Here is a 13296-nt window from a genome sequence, read left to right as displayed (position 1 = left end):
TTAAATCAAGTTCTTCAATTAAATATCTTTCACATATAATTCTTACGAATAAAACTCTTTTTCAAATATAATATCGTCGAATAAATATCTTTCAAATTTAATTCTTTCATATAATTCTTCTTGAATAAAAATCCTTTCAAATAAATATATTGAATATAATTCTTTCGATTAAAGAGTCTCCATGTGACACCTCATTTCAAAATCATAAAAATACGGGTCTCAACCCATTTTTATATTTTTTTGTAAATACGGGTCTCAGCCTATTTTTCATATTTTCACGGCACCTCGTGCCCATAATTAAATCATCATATTTCCCCAGCACCTCGTGCCCTGATTTCATATCACAACTGCACGGACAATTCACGTGCCAAATATCATTATCATTTCATCACAGCACCTCGTGCCCATATTTCATATCACAACTGCACGGACAATTCACGTGCCAAATATCCTCATTATTTACTCACGGCACCTTGTGCCCACATTTCATTTTATAATCCGCCTGGCAATAGCCACAGGCTCTCAATTTCAACATAAATAAGATTGTTATCAATTTACCAACAACAAGATAAATTGCCCACGGTATAAAAATAAACACAATAAAATCACAACATCACATGAAAATCATCGACACTACAACCCCACATCATCACATATCGTCCCTGACAATAGCCACCCTTATCGCTCCTATTGCCACCCTTATCACTCATAGAGCTACCCTTATCGCTCCGCCCAGACAATATCAATAGCCGCCCTTATTGCTCCTATTGCCACCCTTATCGCTCCTATAGCCGCCCTTAACGCTCCGCCCATACAATATTCCAACAAACACAACAACAATGAAATGCCACCCTTATACCCACATAATATCAACAGTGAAATGCCACCCTTATCTCCCCAAAATAATGACTCACACAACACAACAATTTACATGGAAAATTAACACGGCAACATAATAAAATCAATTCATATCACAATTTGCCCAATGACCACAACCAAATTCCAAAGATATAACAAAATCAATTAATTTCACAACAAATAGCCCAAGGCTCCACACAATGTATGTAACACCCAAAAACAATCAATAGAGATAGAAATTACTCAACACAAAGCAAAACCTTTATTAATGTAAATTTAGATAATTATATTAACACTTATTCTTAAGCTCGCTTAAATTAATTATTTGCATAAGAAAATTCATATTGGAATTAATTTCCAAGAAATATTAAACCAACAATACTCACGAAATTTCATAAATATTTCAAGTAACAATCACATCAAATTATCATATAAAAATAAATTCAACAATAAGGATTTAGGCATGGCAAACAGATGATTTAATAAATGTTCACAATTACCCAATTTACTACACAATAATGCCTAAGACTTTAATCCAATAAAATTTGCACATATAGGCCCGAGTACGTACTCGTCACCTCGCGTACACGGCTCTTCACATTTTACAAATGGAACATAAGACTCAATGCCTAAGAGGTAATTCATCCAATCGAGGTTAAGCAAGACACTTACCTTTTTGAAGTTATGCCGATATTTCAAAATCGTCTTCTTGCTTGAATTGACCTTCGGACCGCTCAAATCTATCCAAATTAATTGTATAACTTCATTAAAATTTATCAGAAATAATTCTGGATAATAATACGTCGTCTTAAAAATTTATTCTAAAAAGTCAATAAAAGTCAACGCGGGACTCGCTTCTCGGAACCCGATATAATTTTCACGAAATCCGAATATCCATTCCGATACGAGTTCAACCATACCAATTTTATCGAATTCCAATAACAAATCGACCTCAAATCTTAAATTTTTGTTTTTGGAAGATTTTATAAAAATCTTGATTTCTTCCATTTAAATTCGAATTAAATAATGAATATAACCATGTATTTGTGAAATATAATTACTTTTGGATATAGGACACTTACCCAAGTCAAAGTCGTGAATATTCCTCCAAAATCGCCCCAAAACCGAGCTTCAAAATCCCAATCGAAAATGATAAAATGACCAATTTTTGGTCCTTAAATGTTTCTGCTCAGTTCGCTTCTGCGAACATAAATGCCTCATCTGCGTCCTTGCTTTGGATTTATCCAATTTTGTCCATGAACATAAGTGTATTCCAGCAGTTGTATAGTGGGTTATATGGAGAAAAATAAATGCTCGAAGCATTGAAAGACAAGGTCAAGGTAGTTAATCTTAAACTCAATTATACATACCTTAGTTTCAGTTGGGTCGACTTTCTCAGTTCTTATATACTGTAAAGGTTTTTCTTTAGTGGATGAACTAAATTATCAGTTGCGATCCTTACTGGCAGTCCAATTTTCGCACCTGCGGACAGAAGCATCGCATCTGCGACGAAGTATCGCTTCTGCGAGAATCATGCCCAGCTTCTGCCTCAGTCCGCTTCTGTGTCTTCAAGACACGCACCTGCAATAGCGCAGGTGTGCAAGACTGTCCGTATCTGCGACATCCCTCCAGCTCTGCCCAGGTCGCTTCTGCGATGAAGATTTCGCAGAAGCGATGAACCCACATGCTTCCCAGAAACAACAGCAAATTCCAGCAGCTATCTAATCCAAAAACCAACTTCGTTAACCTTCCGAAATTCACCCGAGGTCCGCGGAATCTCAACCAAATATACCAACATGTCCCAAAATATAATATGAACTTAGTCGAGGTTTCAAACCGCGTCAAACAACGCCAAAATTACGAATCGCGCATCGAATCGAATTATAAGTTTTCAAATCTTCCAACTTCTATATTTTGCGCCGAAACGTATCAAATCAATCCGGAATGACTTCAAATTTATCACACAAGTCAAAATTGACTTGATGGAGCTATTCCCATTTCCGGAATCGAAATCCGATCTTGTTATCAAAAATTCACCCTTTTTTCGGACTTTTCCAAAATCTTATATTTTCCAATTTTCGCCAAAATGTGTCGAATTATCCTACGGACTTCCAAATCCAAATCCGAACATACGCCTAAGTCCGAAATCATCATACTAAGTTATTGCCATCCTCGAAATTCTATTCCGGGGTCGTTTGCTCAAAAGTCAACTCTCCGGTCAAATTTTCCAAAAATTTAACTTTCGGCATTTCAAGCTTAATTCCACTACGGACCTCCAAATAATTTTTCGGACACGTTCCTAAGTCCGAAATCACTATACGGAGCTATTGACATCATCAAAATTCCATTCTGGAGTCGTATGCTCAAAAGTCAACTCTCCGGTCAACTATTTCCATTTAAGCTTCAAATTAAGGATTGTTCTTTTAATTTAATTCCGAATTTTCAGTAAATCAAACTCGATCACACCCGCGGGTCATAATACATATTGCAAAGTTTCTAGAGACCTTAAGTCACTGAATGGGGCGTTAATTCTTAAAACGACAAGTTAAGTCATTACAAAAATGCCCCTTCGGAGGTTGTGCGGCCGCGTAATTCTGAGTGCGGCCGCATAATTCTGATGCGGGCCGCGTTCTTCTCTTTTGGATATGGGTTGAGCTGAACTTTCGCGGACCGCATAATTCTAAGAGCGGCCGCTCTCCAGATTATGCGGCCGCATAAAAATGATGCGGTCCACGTTCTTGAGTGAAATCAACTCTCTGATTCTTCATCTTGCGGACCGCATAATTTCGATCGCTGCCACACAAGGGAGTTCCGCAGCCGCGCAATTCTGGTGCGGTCTGCACTTCTCTCTTTTGCTCAAATTGTCAGCTCTCTAAATCTCAGTCATCACGGGCCGTATAATTTCAATTGGGTTTGCACAGGGACTTTCATGGCCGCACATTTCTGGTGCGGTCCGTGATCATCACTTGGCCCAAAATCACACTCTCTGGATCTCCCTCTTGCAGACCATATAATTTTAATCGCGGCTGCGACATATCTTTCGCGGCCACACATTATTTGTGCGGTCCGCGCTTCAGACCTCTTTGCCTAGCCTTGGTTTTTGTTCAACTTTTGACTCCTTTGTGAGTTGATTTTGATTCCTTTGGCTCATTTTGAACAATTCCTCCAAGCAAGCATATTTCATTAGTTTTCGGGAATACCTTCAAGCTTTTTTGGCCTAAAACATAAGTAAAAGAGAGCAAATAATAGGTTAAAATCCCTACTTATCAATCTCTCATCCTGTTTTTCCACCAAGAGTAGTACTGGCCGTTAAAGAGTGGTAGCCTAGCAGTGGATTGTCCTTCCCAGTTTTTAGGTGGTGCACTCATGTTGATCTTCTCCTAAGGTGTAAGCTTCTTTAAGGAGAACGCGCTCTGATACCAATTGATATTTTATACTTTAATGCCACATAAGAGGGGGGGTTGATTTGTGTGGTATCCAATTTTTACGTGCACTGATTATAAAAGGACATGGTTCTTCTATGTGTTCCATATACTACTGTTGCAAAAATAGTAAATGCGGAAAGTAAAGAATACAAGTATTTTTACGTGAAAAACACCCGGCTCAAAGGGTAAAAGAAACTACGATCTACTACTCAGTAGGATTTTCTCCAACACTTCACTAAATCATTGAGCCAAAACAACATTGACAAAACTCTTTCTAAACCTAAGGTTACCTCTAATCCCATTGTGGCAACCAACCTCTAACTGTTGCGACAACTTCAAGTTAACTGTAACTTGAATACTTAGAGTACCTAATACAATTACCTATAGTTAAAGTTGAAAGGTGCAATTTAAAAAAAGCCCTACTACAATTGAACTAGAATAAAAGACAGACACTTGGAACTAGTTATTCTATCTGGTCCATGTAGCTTCAGATTCGCACACTTGAATCACACAAGAATTGCATGCAAAATGCCTTGCTATTTTGCTCTCAACTCAAGTTTAACTTCAGCGTTTGTGCATACACTGTAAAACGAGAACATCATGCAATTTATAGAGTTAGTAGAATAGGAAATAACTAGAGTTCTAGTACTATACTCTTCCATGGTAGAAGAGTTCTAGTTATTTTCAACTTCTAACTCCTCCTTTATCTAGGATAGAGTTCTCTCGAGTAAGGAGTCCTTCTCCTTATCAATTATGCAACATTTTCGTTCAGGAGATATCAGATATAACCACTTAAGCTTATTTTCTTCATGTGCATGCCTTGTGCCCGAATTCTGTCTGTGTCTGTGTACACTATGTATGGACCTAGTTCATGCTTGAGTTCCTTTGTCAATCATCAAAACAAATTTCACTTGGTCCAATAGGTGGTTCATAAACTATAATAATATATTAGCATATCTACGATTCTAATTTGATGAGTTTAATCTTTAAATTTTTTATATTGAACTTATTGTACATATGAAATTATGGGTTTATAATATATATTACAAAATTTTATTTATGTATATTATTTTGTATGAAAAATAATAGGTTCACTTGAATTCATAGCTAATAACCTTTATCATATTAAAATCACTTAATTAATCTAACTATTTTCTATAGTGCTTCTTGGTTTTTTCATCTGGTTTTGTGTATTACTAAAAAATATTGGAAGATTTTATCAATGGAATTGGTCACTAATTTCTTCAACCCGTACGTTGTTGAACTATTTCTTGTCGACATCATTTTGTTTTTCATATGTTCTATTCGATAATATATTTACGGGACTTTAAAGGGCTCGACATTGCAACAAGTGATGGTAGGTAATTATAAATTATGTGCAATCAATCTGAAGATTTTTGACATCGCCAAAATGAAATCAAGCCGACCAGAAAAAAAAGAAAGATGAGAATAACACAAAAAGTTGCCAGGAAAGGCAAACATTATTTATTCCAGATTAACAGCTAGAAATACAGTAGGCAATCTAGCTAACAGAAATACAACAAAAGTGCACACACTGCGTTCAGATTTTGGAACCATAGCCACCAGGTTTAATTAATTTAACAATTGACAAGCTTAATCTCAACAGCTTCAATGGAGATCTCTTCGCCACCTTTCTTTGGAACCACAGTTACCGCAATAGTGTCTTCATCTTCCAACCCAATATCCTCCAACAGTTCAGTGATGGCCAACTGGAAAGTAACAGACGTAACATGAGACACATTATCTCCATGAACATGTGGCAAGCTGGTGTAACTCCCCGCATATTCTGCCTTGTCAAGCTCGTCCGCATTCACTGTCTTGTCCACGTTAAGGAACACATCGAACCTTATATACTTACTATCGTCATACTTAATGTTGTTGAACGTTAGCATCTCCTCTTGTTCATTTTTCTCCTGTTGAGTCCTTGACGAAGACGGCCTATCGATGGAAAATGAAATGGCTCTGTCCAGCTTTGAGAGTGGGAACACCCTGCTTGCTGGCGGAACTGAACTTAGATTCACCTTCCCTGCATTGCTCTTTCTTATTGGCTTAAAATTGCGCCATGGGGTTGGCATCGGTGCGTAATCAAAGCCCATTTTCTTACTGTCCAAACAGTCACGGACTTTCACACGGAACGGGTTGCGGTTTTCATCGTAGAAAAAGAACTCGGAGTTCAACCAATCTTTGTGCGTGAGATCCCTTCTTTTCCCTCCTAAGGCTTTCCACTCGGACCACATCCGGTCCACATTGGCGTGATGGGAATAGAAAAGCGGGTCTAAACCGGCCGAGTAAAAATTACCCATATCCTCACCGTGTTTCGTATTATTCTCATCAAGCCTACTACCAACCCAAATGTGGACAGGAGTATGAGGGATGTTTTCAATAGTGCCCATCCCTGGACTGGGATCAGTTCCTAGAGGGTAAGGCTGACCAAAGAAGAGCAAGGGGCAAGGAGCATTAGTTATCATTTGACGATACATTATAGTTAAGTTATTAGTCATCTGCTGCAGTTGAGTTGTTTGGACTTCTTGACCGAAATGACCAAGATCAATTATGGTTCCATTACGGTGACTTTGGTTACGTTTTTCGTCGTAAAGGGAAGACCCTTCACGATCGAACATGGGAGGTATACGCATGCCCTTTGGATGGTCCCAGTTCCAATATGGCAAACCAAAAGTAGGATCATTAATTAAAGAGCCCAAGATTCTTTCATAGAAGTACAAGTACCATCTATGAAAAGGGAAAAAAAGCCACGAGAAATGGACTTGTAACTCTTTGCCACCAATTTTGTAAGCACCGTTGCAATAAGCACAATGGATATTGGCTTGTTGCTTGAAGCCAAGAGGGTCAAATGGGTCTTTGTCAAGTTCCCTCATTCGACTAGTGGCTAACTGGTATTTAGCAATGTACTCCTCATCAGCAGCATGAGCAGCGGGCCGAATACGGAGTTTGGGCATAGAAGGAAACTTGTAATATGGAACGCTGTCCATATCACTTGGGATAGGGGGACAACAACTGTATGAAACCTCCGTTTTGTCATTTATATGGGCTTTGCTACAAGATTTGAGATCAGGAGGTGGTATAGGAGCAGCAGTAGCTAATGGCGCAAGATTAGCTGCGCCATACAGCCCTCCTAAACCCAAGAGGACATTCCTCCTGTCAACAGCGTCAAGGTTTTTGTCATGCTCGCCTGTTGGCATTGCATGAGAACTTGAAATTTTGGTTACGTTTTCCATGAAGGAAAAGCTGAGAGGGTTTTGCAAAGAAAGATGAGTTGGTGTTGGTGAAGGAAGAAGAGGGAGTTTTATTGGCGCATAAAGGTAGAGTAGAAGAAGAAGAAGAAGCCATTGCTGGGATTAGTGCTTTTGGTTTGAAGGGTTACAACCTTGATTTATACACAATCGGTAAGTAGCCTGGTAAGGTAAAAAGTATAAACGTGAAGCACGTGGTTGATTCTTAGTCTTATCTTGTACTGCTAGTAATAAAAGCGAGAAAAGCCAAACATAAATGTGCATGGAAACAATAACAAAAGGTTTTCGCGTTTCTGACCATACATATCAATGAATTATTGAAGGATTAGATCTGGTATAAGCTAGCTAAGACGAAACACTTCTATAAACTCTATATATATATAAGATAAAGAGCAATCAACTAGACTTCTTACCTCCAAAAACTTTGATCTCTTTATTGAGTTCCTCTTAAAAGGAGTGGCGGTGGCCGTGGTAGATGCGGAATCCAATATTTTTTATACGAAACTTTGATATTTAAATTTTATATGTGAAAAATTATTATAATTTATATTTTGACCCAATAATCTTAAGATTATAATGAGTTTAGTGGTAAAAATATAAAAATCGAACTTATATTTAAATCCTGAATTCACCTCCACTTAGCAGAGTCAAACTTACTTATATTTGATCAATAACTTTTGTATGCTTATTTAGAACTAGTATATCTTCCATTCCAAGTGTTCTGCAAGTATAACAGGGATTCTTTTATATAAATATTTGAATCTATAAAGCTTTTAATACATTAGCATAGTAATTCAAGGGAACAAAATAATGGGGAGATCTTTAGGGGAAGGTATGATCCTAGCTATAGTGACTTTTGAGTTACTGAAATGAAAAGTAGTGGAAAAGGACTACAGCATGGGGCCACAAAATGTGCCAAGACAGCACAAATTGAACCAATTCAATATGTTTCCAACCTACAACAATCAAGCAACAGAGAAGAAAACCTACCGTCCTTACTCAACTACACACCCAAAACCATTGTGGAATCGGGAGAATCAAAATATAAAGAAATAAATTTACCAAGAAATTAAGGAATGTCATCATATAATATATATATTTTTTTAAAAACAATTATCAAACTAAACAATTTAGTTTTACGACGAAGGGGTATGACATGAAAAAAAAAATAAGACGCGAAACTTATAGAGTCATAACCTTCTAAGACTTTCTTCTCCAACTCACTCAATCGATAGGTTGAGTCAATCAACTGGAAATCGACCAAAAGGACCTGTCAAGCCTTAGAAGTCAAAGCATGCATCACATATCATCATGCATAGCTTATTAGCTATAGTAGCTGGACGAAAAACGAAAAAGCTACCTCGGGAGAGGGATGAGAGTAGTCTTTTCTTACCCCCTTTGGTGCATGTGACTCCGCCACTTACCCAAACACATAATTTTAATAAATTAATAGCAGGTTTTTTTAATTTTTATTTGGGGTGGGGGTGGGGGGAGGCTCAAGTTTTGGGCTTTGTTTGCTGTAAAGGGCTGATGGGTTTGGGGTTTCTTAGTTGGGCTTCACGGGTAGAAATGGCACCAAATGGCCACTTTTGATTATGTTATTTAAGACGTAGCCACATTTTACGAGGTATTTAAAGTGTAGTGATGTTCGGCCAAAAATACATATATTTTTCCATTGTTGCCTCATGTTCTAGTATTTTTAATCGTGTTTTGAGTGTTAATTATATTATTTTGTACTTAATATTATATTTTAATTATGTAGGAATAAAGCGGTATGAAAATAAAGAGATTTGGAGCAAAACATGAATAAAATACGAAAGAAAAAAAGGAAATTAAACAAAAAAAATAATAAAGAGACATAGGGGGCACCTATTGGTGTTTGTCCCCCCCCCCCCCCAAATTTGAAAACAAGAAAAAGCCGTGAAACAATTCAAAGAATTGAGAAAAGGAAATTCCGTCACTGCCTCCACCACTAGGTGCTGGCCTGGACCTGCGTGACGGGATTTTTCCTACTTTGTTTGGGACAAAGTTATTTCGGCCCTACACGACTCCAACTCGTATATAAGAAGTCCTAAATCTTATTTGGACGGGATCTAACATACTTTGAAGGAGAATTCACGTGGGGGAATGGTACCCAACGAAGGAGAAATTGGGTCGTGACATTATTCAATCTTGCGCTTAATTATTTGATTTCGTGATCACCAATTAAATACTATTTATGAATCTAGGATTGAACTCGGGAGAGGGAATTTTAGATTGCTTATAAGATTGAGTAGAGCAAGATATTGAACTCGAGCATGGGGAACAAATTTGCGGTTAGGATAGGAATATACCTAATCGCCTTGCTTGGTTACTATACATGAATTATTAATGCGTTCTTGTTAATTCTAATTTCATCTGAATACAGGCGTTAGATTAGCTTGAATAGGCGAGTAGTACTTCGGGAGAAGGCTACGAGCAATATTAACCTTGTCAACCAATAAACCAGATAAATTAATTAGACGATTTAAGTGGAAAAATTAATGGGATTGTTAGCTAACCCATAACTCTAGAATATTCACTCGCATTGAATTCGTCTTTAAGTTTGTCGTTATTTTCTTTAATCTCTTAATTTATTACTCTAGATTAATTTTAATTAAATATTCATACGTTAGGATTTGTTTGAATAAATTAATTCTTTGGTTTAATTTAATTGATAGTTAATCACAAGTCCGTGTGTGTATGATATCTGGACTTACAATAGATATATTACTTGTTGACCACGTATACTTGCGTGTACGTTTGGGAGCAACAAATTTTTGGCGCCGTTGCCGGGGACTTAGAAATTAACTATTCTACTAGATTAGAATTTTACTTTTTATCTATTTAATTTTTATTTATTTATTTATTTATTTATTTATTTTATCTTAGTTTAATATTTTATTATCTTTGTTCACATGACATCTTGGAACGAGAATTAGTCGAATATTGGTTATTCTTATTTTGGTGATCCATGTCCATATTGTGGAGGACCACACTTGTGGCAAAATTATAAATCTCAATCTTATGAGTGAAATTTTTGTAATGTGTGTGGTTGTCAAGGTGGTCATTGGGATGGTTGTCCTAATTCTTATTATCCTTCTTAGAGCTCTTATTATAATATTTCTAATAATGTTTATGAGTTTGATAGGAACAATGAAGTGGAGGATGAGGAACGTGCTGCCCGTATTTTGGACATGATGAGGCAAGCAGCCGAGCAACAAGATGAAATTCAAAAGTCTATACAAAGAATTAGTTCAACAATTATGAGAATGAAGGTCGAGGCGAACGAAGTGGCTAAAGAGAGCGAGTTCCCACCAGAAGATAATTTTGAAGAAGCAGATATAGTGAGCCAATCTTGGCTAGAAGAACAAGCTCAAGTGATAAAATCTCATGAGTTTCTTTGTGATGGTCTTTCAAATATGACAGAACAACTGATATAAGGAAGAACTGAGCTCAAGCAAGAGATGGACCAATTTGGCTCAGATATCCATGACCTACAGGCTAAATTGAATAAAAAGGTTTAGGCGTCTGATGCCCTACAACCAATTGTTGTGGATACTGGCCAGCTTGTGGAGTAAAAAGAGGAATTCCAACTATTCGACCAAACTTTGTTGATGATGCCAAGGTTGACGAAGTGTGTAAAAGTGAGGATGTCAAAAGTGAAGCTATTCTAGAGTTGGAGCACATTGGACCTCATTCTAATCATTTTTCAACATTATGCTTGGTTGGTGACACGAGAATTGATCCATTCGAGCATATGGAGAAGTCAATGGATGGGGAAGAAAGTGCATATATTCTAAAATTTACAATGTCAAGGAGACAAAATGACATCCCTCACTTAAAGGCCAAGAAGTGCAAGATGCGATGCCTATTGCTTGGTTCCTTTATTTTCACACCACCGCCCCAAGAATGTGACAGAAAAGTTGATGCAAAATTGGGGGTGCAATTTATATCCTCAAAGTGGAAGGAAAAGTCGTGAAAGTGATAGCGTCGTTCCGCGACGTTAAATCAAGCGCTTGTTGGGAGGCAACCCAATTTTATTTTTTCTTTTTATTTTTGTTTTTTAATTTTTTTTAATTGTGTTATCTTTGTAGTGCTATTAGGCCTGGAAAAAAGCGAGCAGGTGGTTGAAACTGTGTGTGAGGTACCCGCACAGGGATCATACATGAGAGAAGTCTGAGTATCCCGTGAGTTGCTAATTCTTCGGCCTTTGGCCTACCAGGGAGTCTCTTTTACCCTCTTGTTATTTTCAGTGTGCATTGAGGACATTGCACAATTTTAAGTGTGGAGTGAGGAGATTGTCTAGGTGATTTTCTGCGCTATCTTAGCTTAGTTGTAGTACTCGTTCTTAGTGTAGTAGTTTCTTGAGAGATTAAGGTCTAATAAAAAAAATATAAAAAAAAATTCTTTTTGTTCTAGTTAGTTTTAGTTAGGTAATAATCCTCTTGGTTTTTCTTTGTGTATCGGTTCTTTTCCAGGGGATGTAACTTGAACCGGGTAAGTTTTTTTATTTTTAGGATTGAATATTTTTTTTAGGATTAGAAAAAGAGGGAGAAGAAAAACTTTTGTGACTTGTTTGATACTAGCATATTTAGGCCTGAGTTTGTGTAATACTTTCCTCTTAGTGCTTGAGTAATGAATAAAATAGCAGACTTTCTGAACCTAAGCTCAAGGTTGTGACTCTGTATATAGCTTATTCTTATTTTGTTGTTCGCTATGATCCTGTCTATCTTAGAGTAAAATTGATCCATCTTGATTGATACTTGTTCCATGTGGGGTGAGGATTTCTTACATATATTTCATGTTTTGAATCTTAGTCTAGAACTTGTCCTGCATGTTATTGAAGCGAAATAAAAGTGTTGCTATGTTTAGAAGATGATAATAGGTTTTCTTTGATATGTCTTGTGAATTTTAGCCTTTTCAGATATTGTACCATTAGTCAGCCCTTTGAGCCTGTAGCCTTTTATTTGGAAGTCGTATTTTTGCCTTGATTCATTTGTTGAATCCCTAGTTTTTGCACCTTGCTTCCTTGGGCACTGTTGCTTAGACCGTGATATTAATTGATAAATTTGAAGAATGGAATGGTTAAGTGAAAAATGACGACCAATGATGGCTGAAAGGTGATGAAAAGGCCTTCTTGAAATGAACGTGACATGAAAAAAAAAGAATGAAAAAAGTTGCTTTAAAAAAAATGAAGCATTCTTGATATGAGAAAAATACATGTGAAACAATTGATGAAGAGAGGGCTGAAAAATAAAGTGAAGAGTAGAAAATAATGGGCGATGAAGTCTAAAAGCGCAAAGTGCTTAGGGAAGTGTAAGTCACTATTATATAGTTCTCTTACCCGTCAATTAGCCAACATTATAACCCGTTAAAGTCCTATTTGATTCTATTCGAGCATACTTAATTAGTAGAGATGTACATAATGGGCAATCCTATGGTTCTGTGTGCATACATGTGAATTCGTTTGTGAGTGCGAGAGTTGTTCTTTGTTGCTAAGTCCTTAAATTATATTCATTCTTTGATTTGAATGTATGGGCTATTTATTCTTGTGAGGGCACTTGTTTCATGATAGATAGGTGATGTTATTAACTTTATTTGACAGAATAGGTGAGCGAGCTTAAATTTGGTAAGTTAGAGTTCGTCTCTGAGGTTAGGAGGTTAGAAGTTTGTTGTTTGTTTGTGACTTGTATATCTTGCACGATGATAAGGAAGTGTCT

At 37.0% G+C, this 13296-nt stretch overlaps 1 protein-coding gene across 1 annotated transcript; it reads right to left on the bottom strand.

Annotated features, from left to right (window-relative positions):
• Positions 1 to 5733: 5733 nt before the first annotated feature.
• Positions 5734 to 7684, bottom strand: LOC107780127 (polyphenol oxidase E, chloroplastic). The gene is given in 2 exon segments (XM_016600648.2): positions 5734 to 7495; positions 7497 to 7684. Coding segments are annotated over 2 exon segments (1770 nt in total). The 5' UTR covers positions 7653 to 7684; the 3' UTR covers positions 5734 to 5881.
• Positions 7685 to 13296: the final 5612 nt, after the last annotated feature.

The sequence above is a fragment of the Nicotiana tabacum genome, unplaced genomic scaffold (assembly GCF_000715075.1).
Source record: "Nicotiana tabacum cultivar K326 unplaced genomic scaffold, ASM71507v2 Un00003, whole genome shotgun sequence".
NCBI classification, from domain to species: domain Eukaryota; kingdom Viridiplantae; phylum Streptophyta; class Magnoliopsida; order Solanales; family Solanaceae; genus Nicotiana; species Nicotiana tabacum.
The sequence above is the reverse complement of the archived record's forward strand: the minus strand, read 5'-3'. Positions and strand labels throughout refer to the sequence as shown.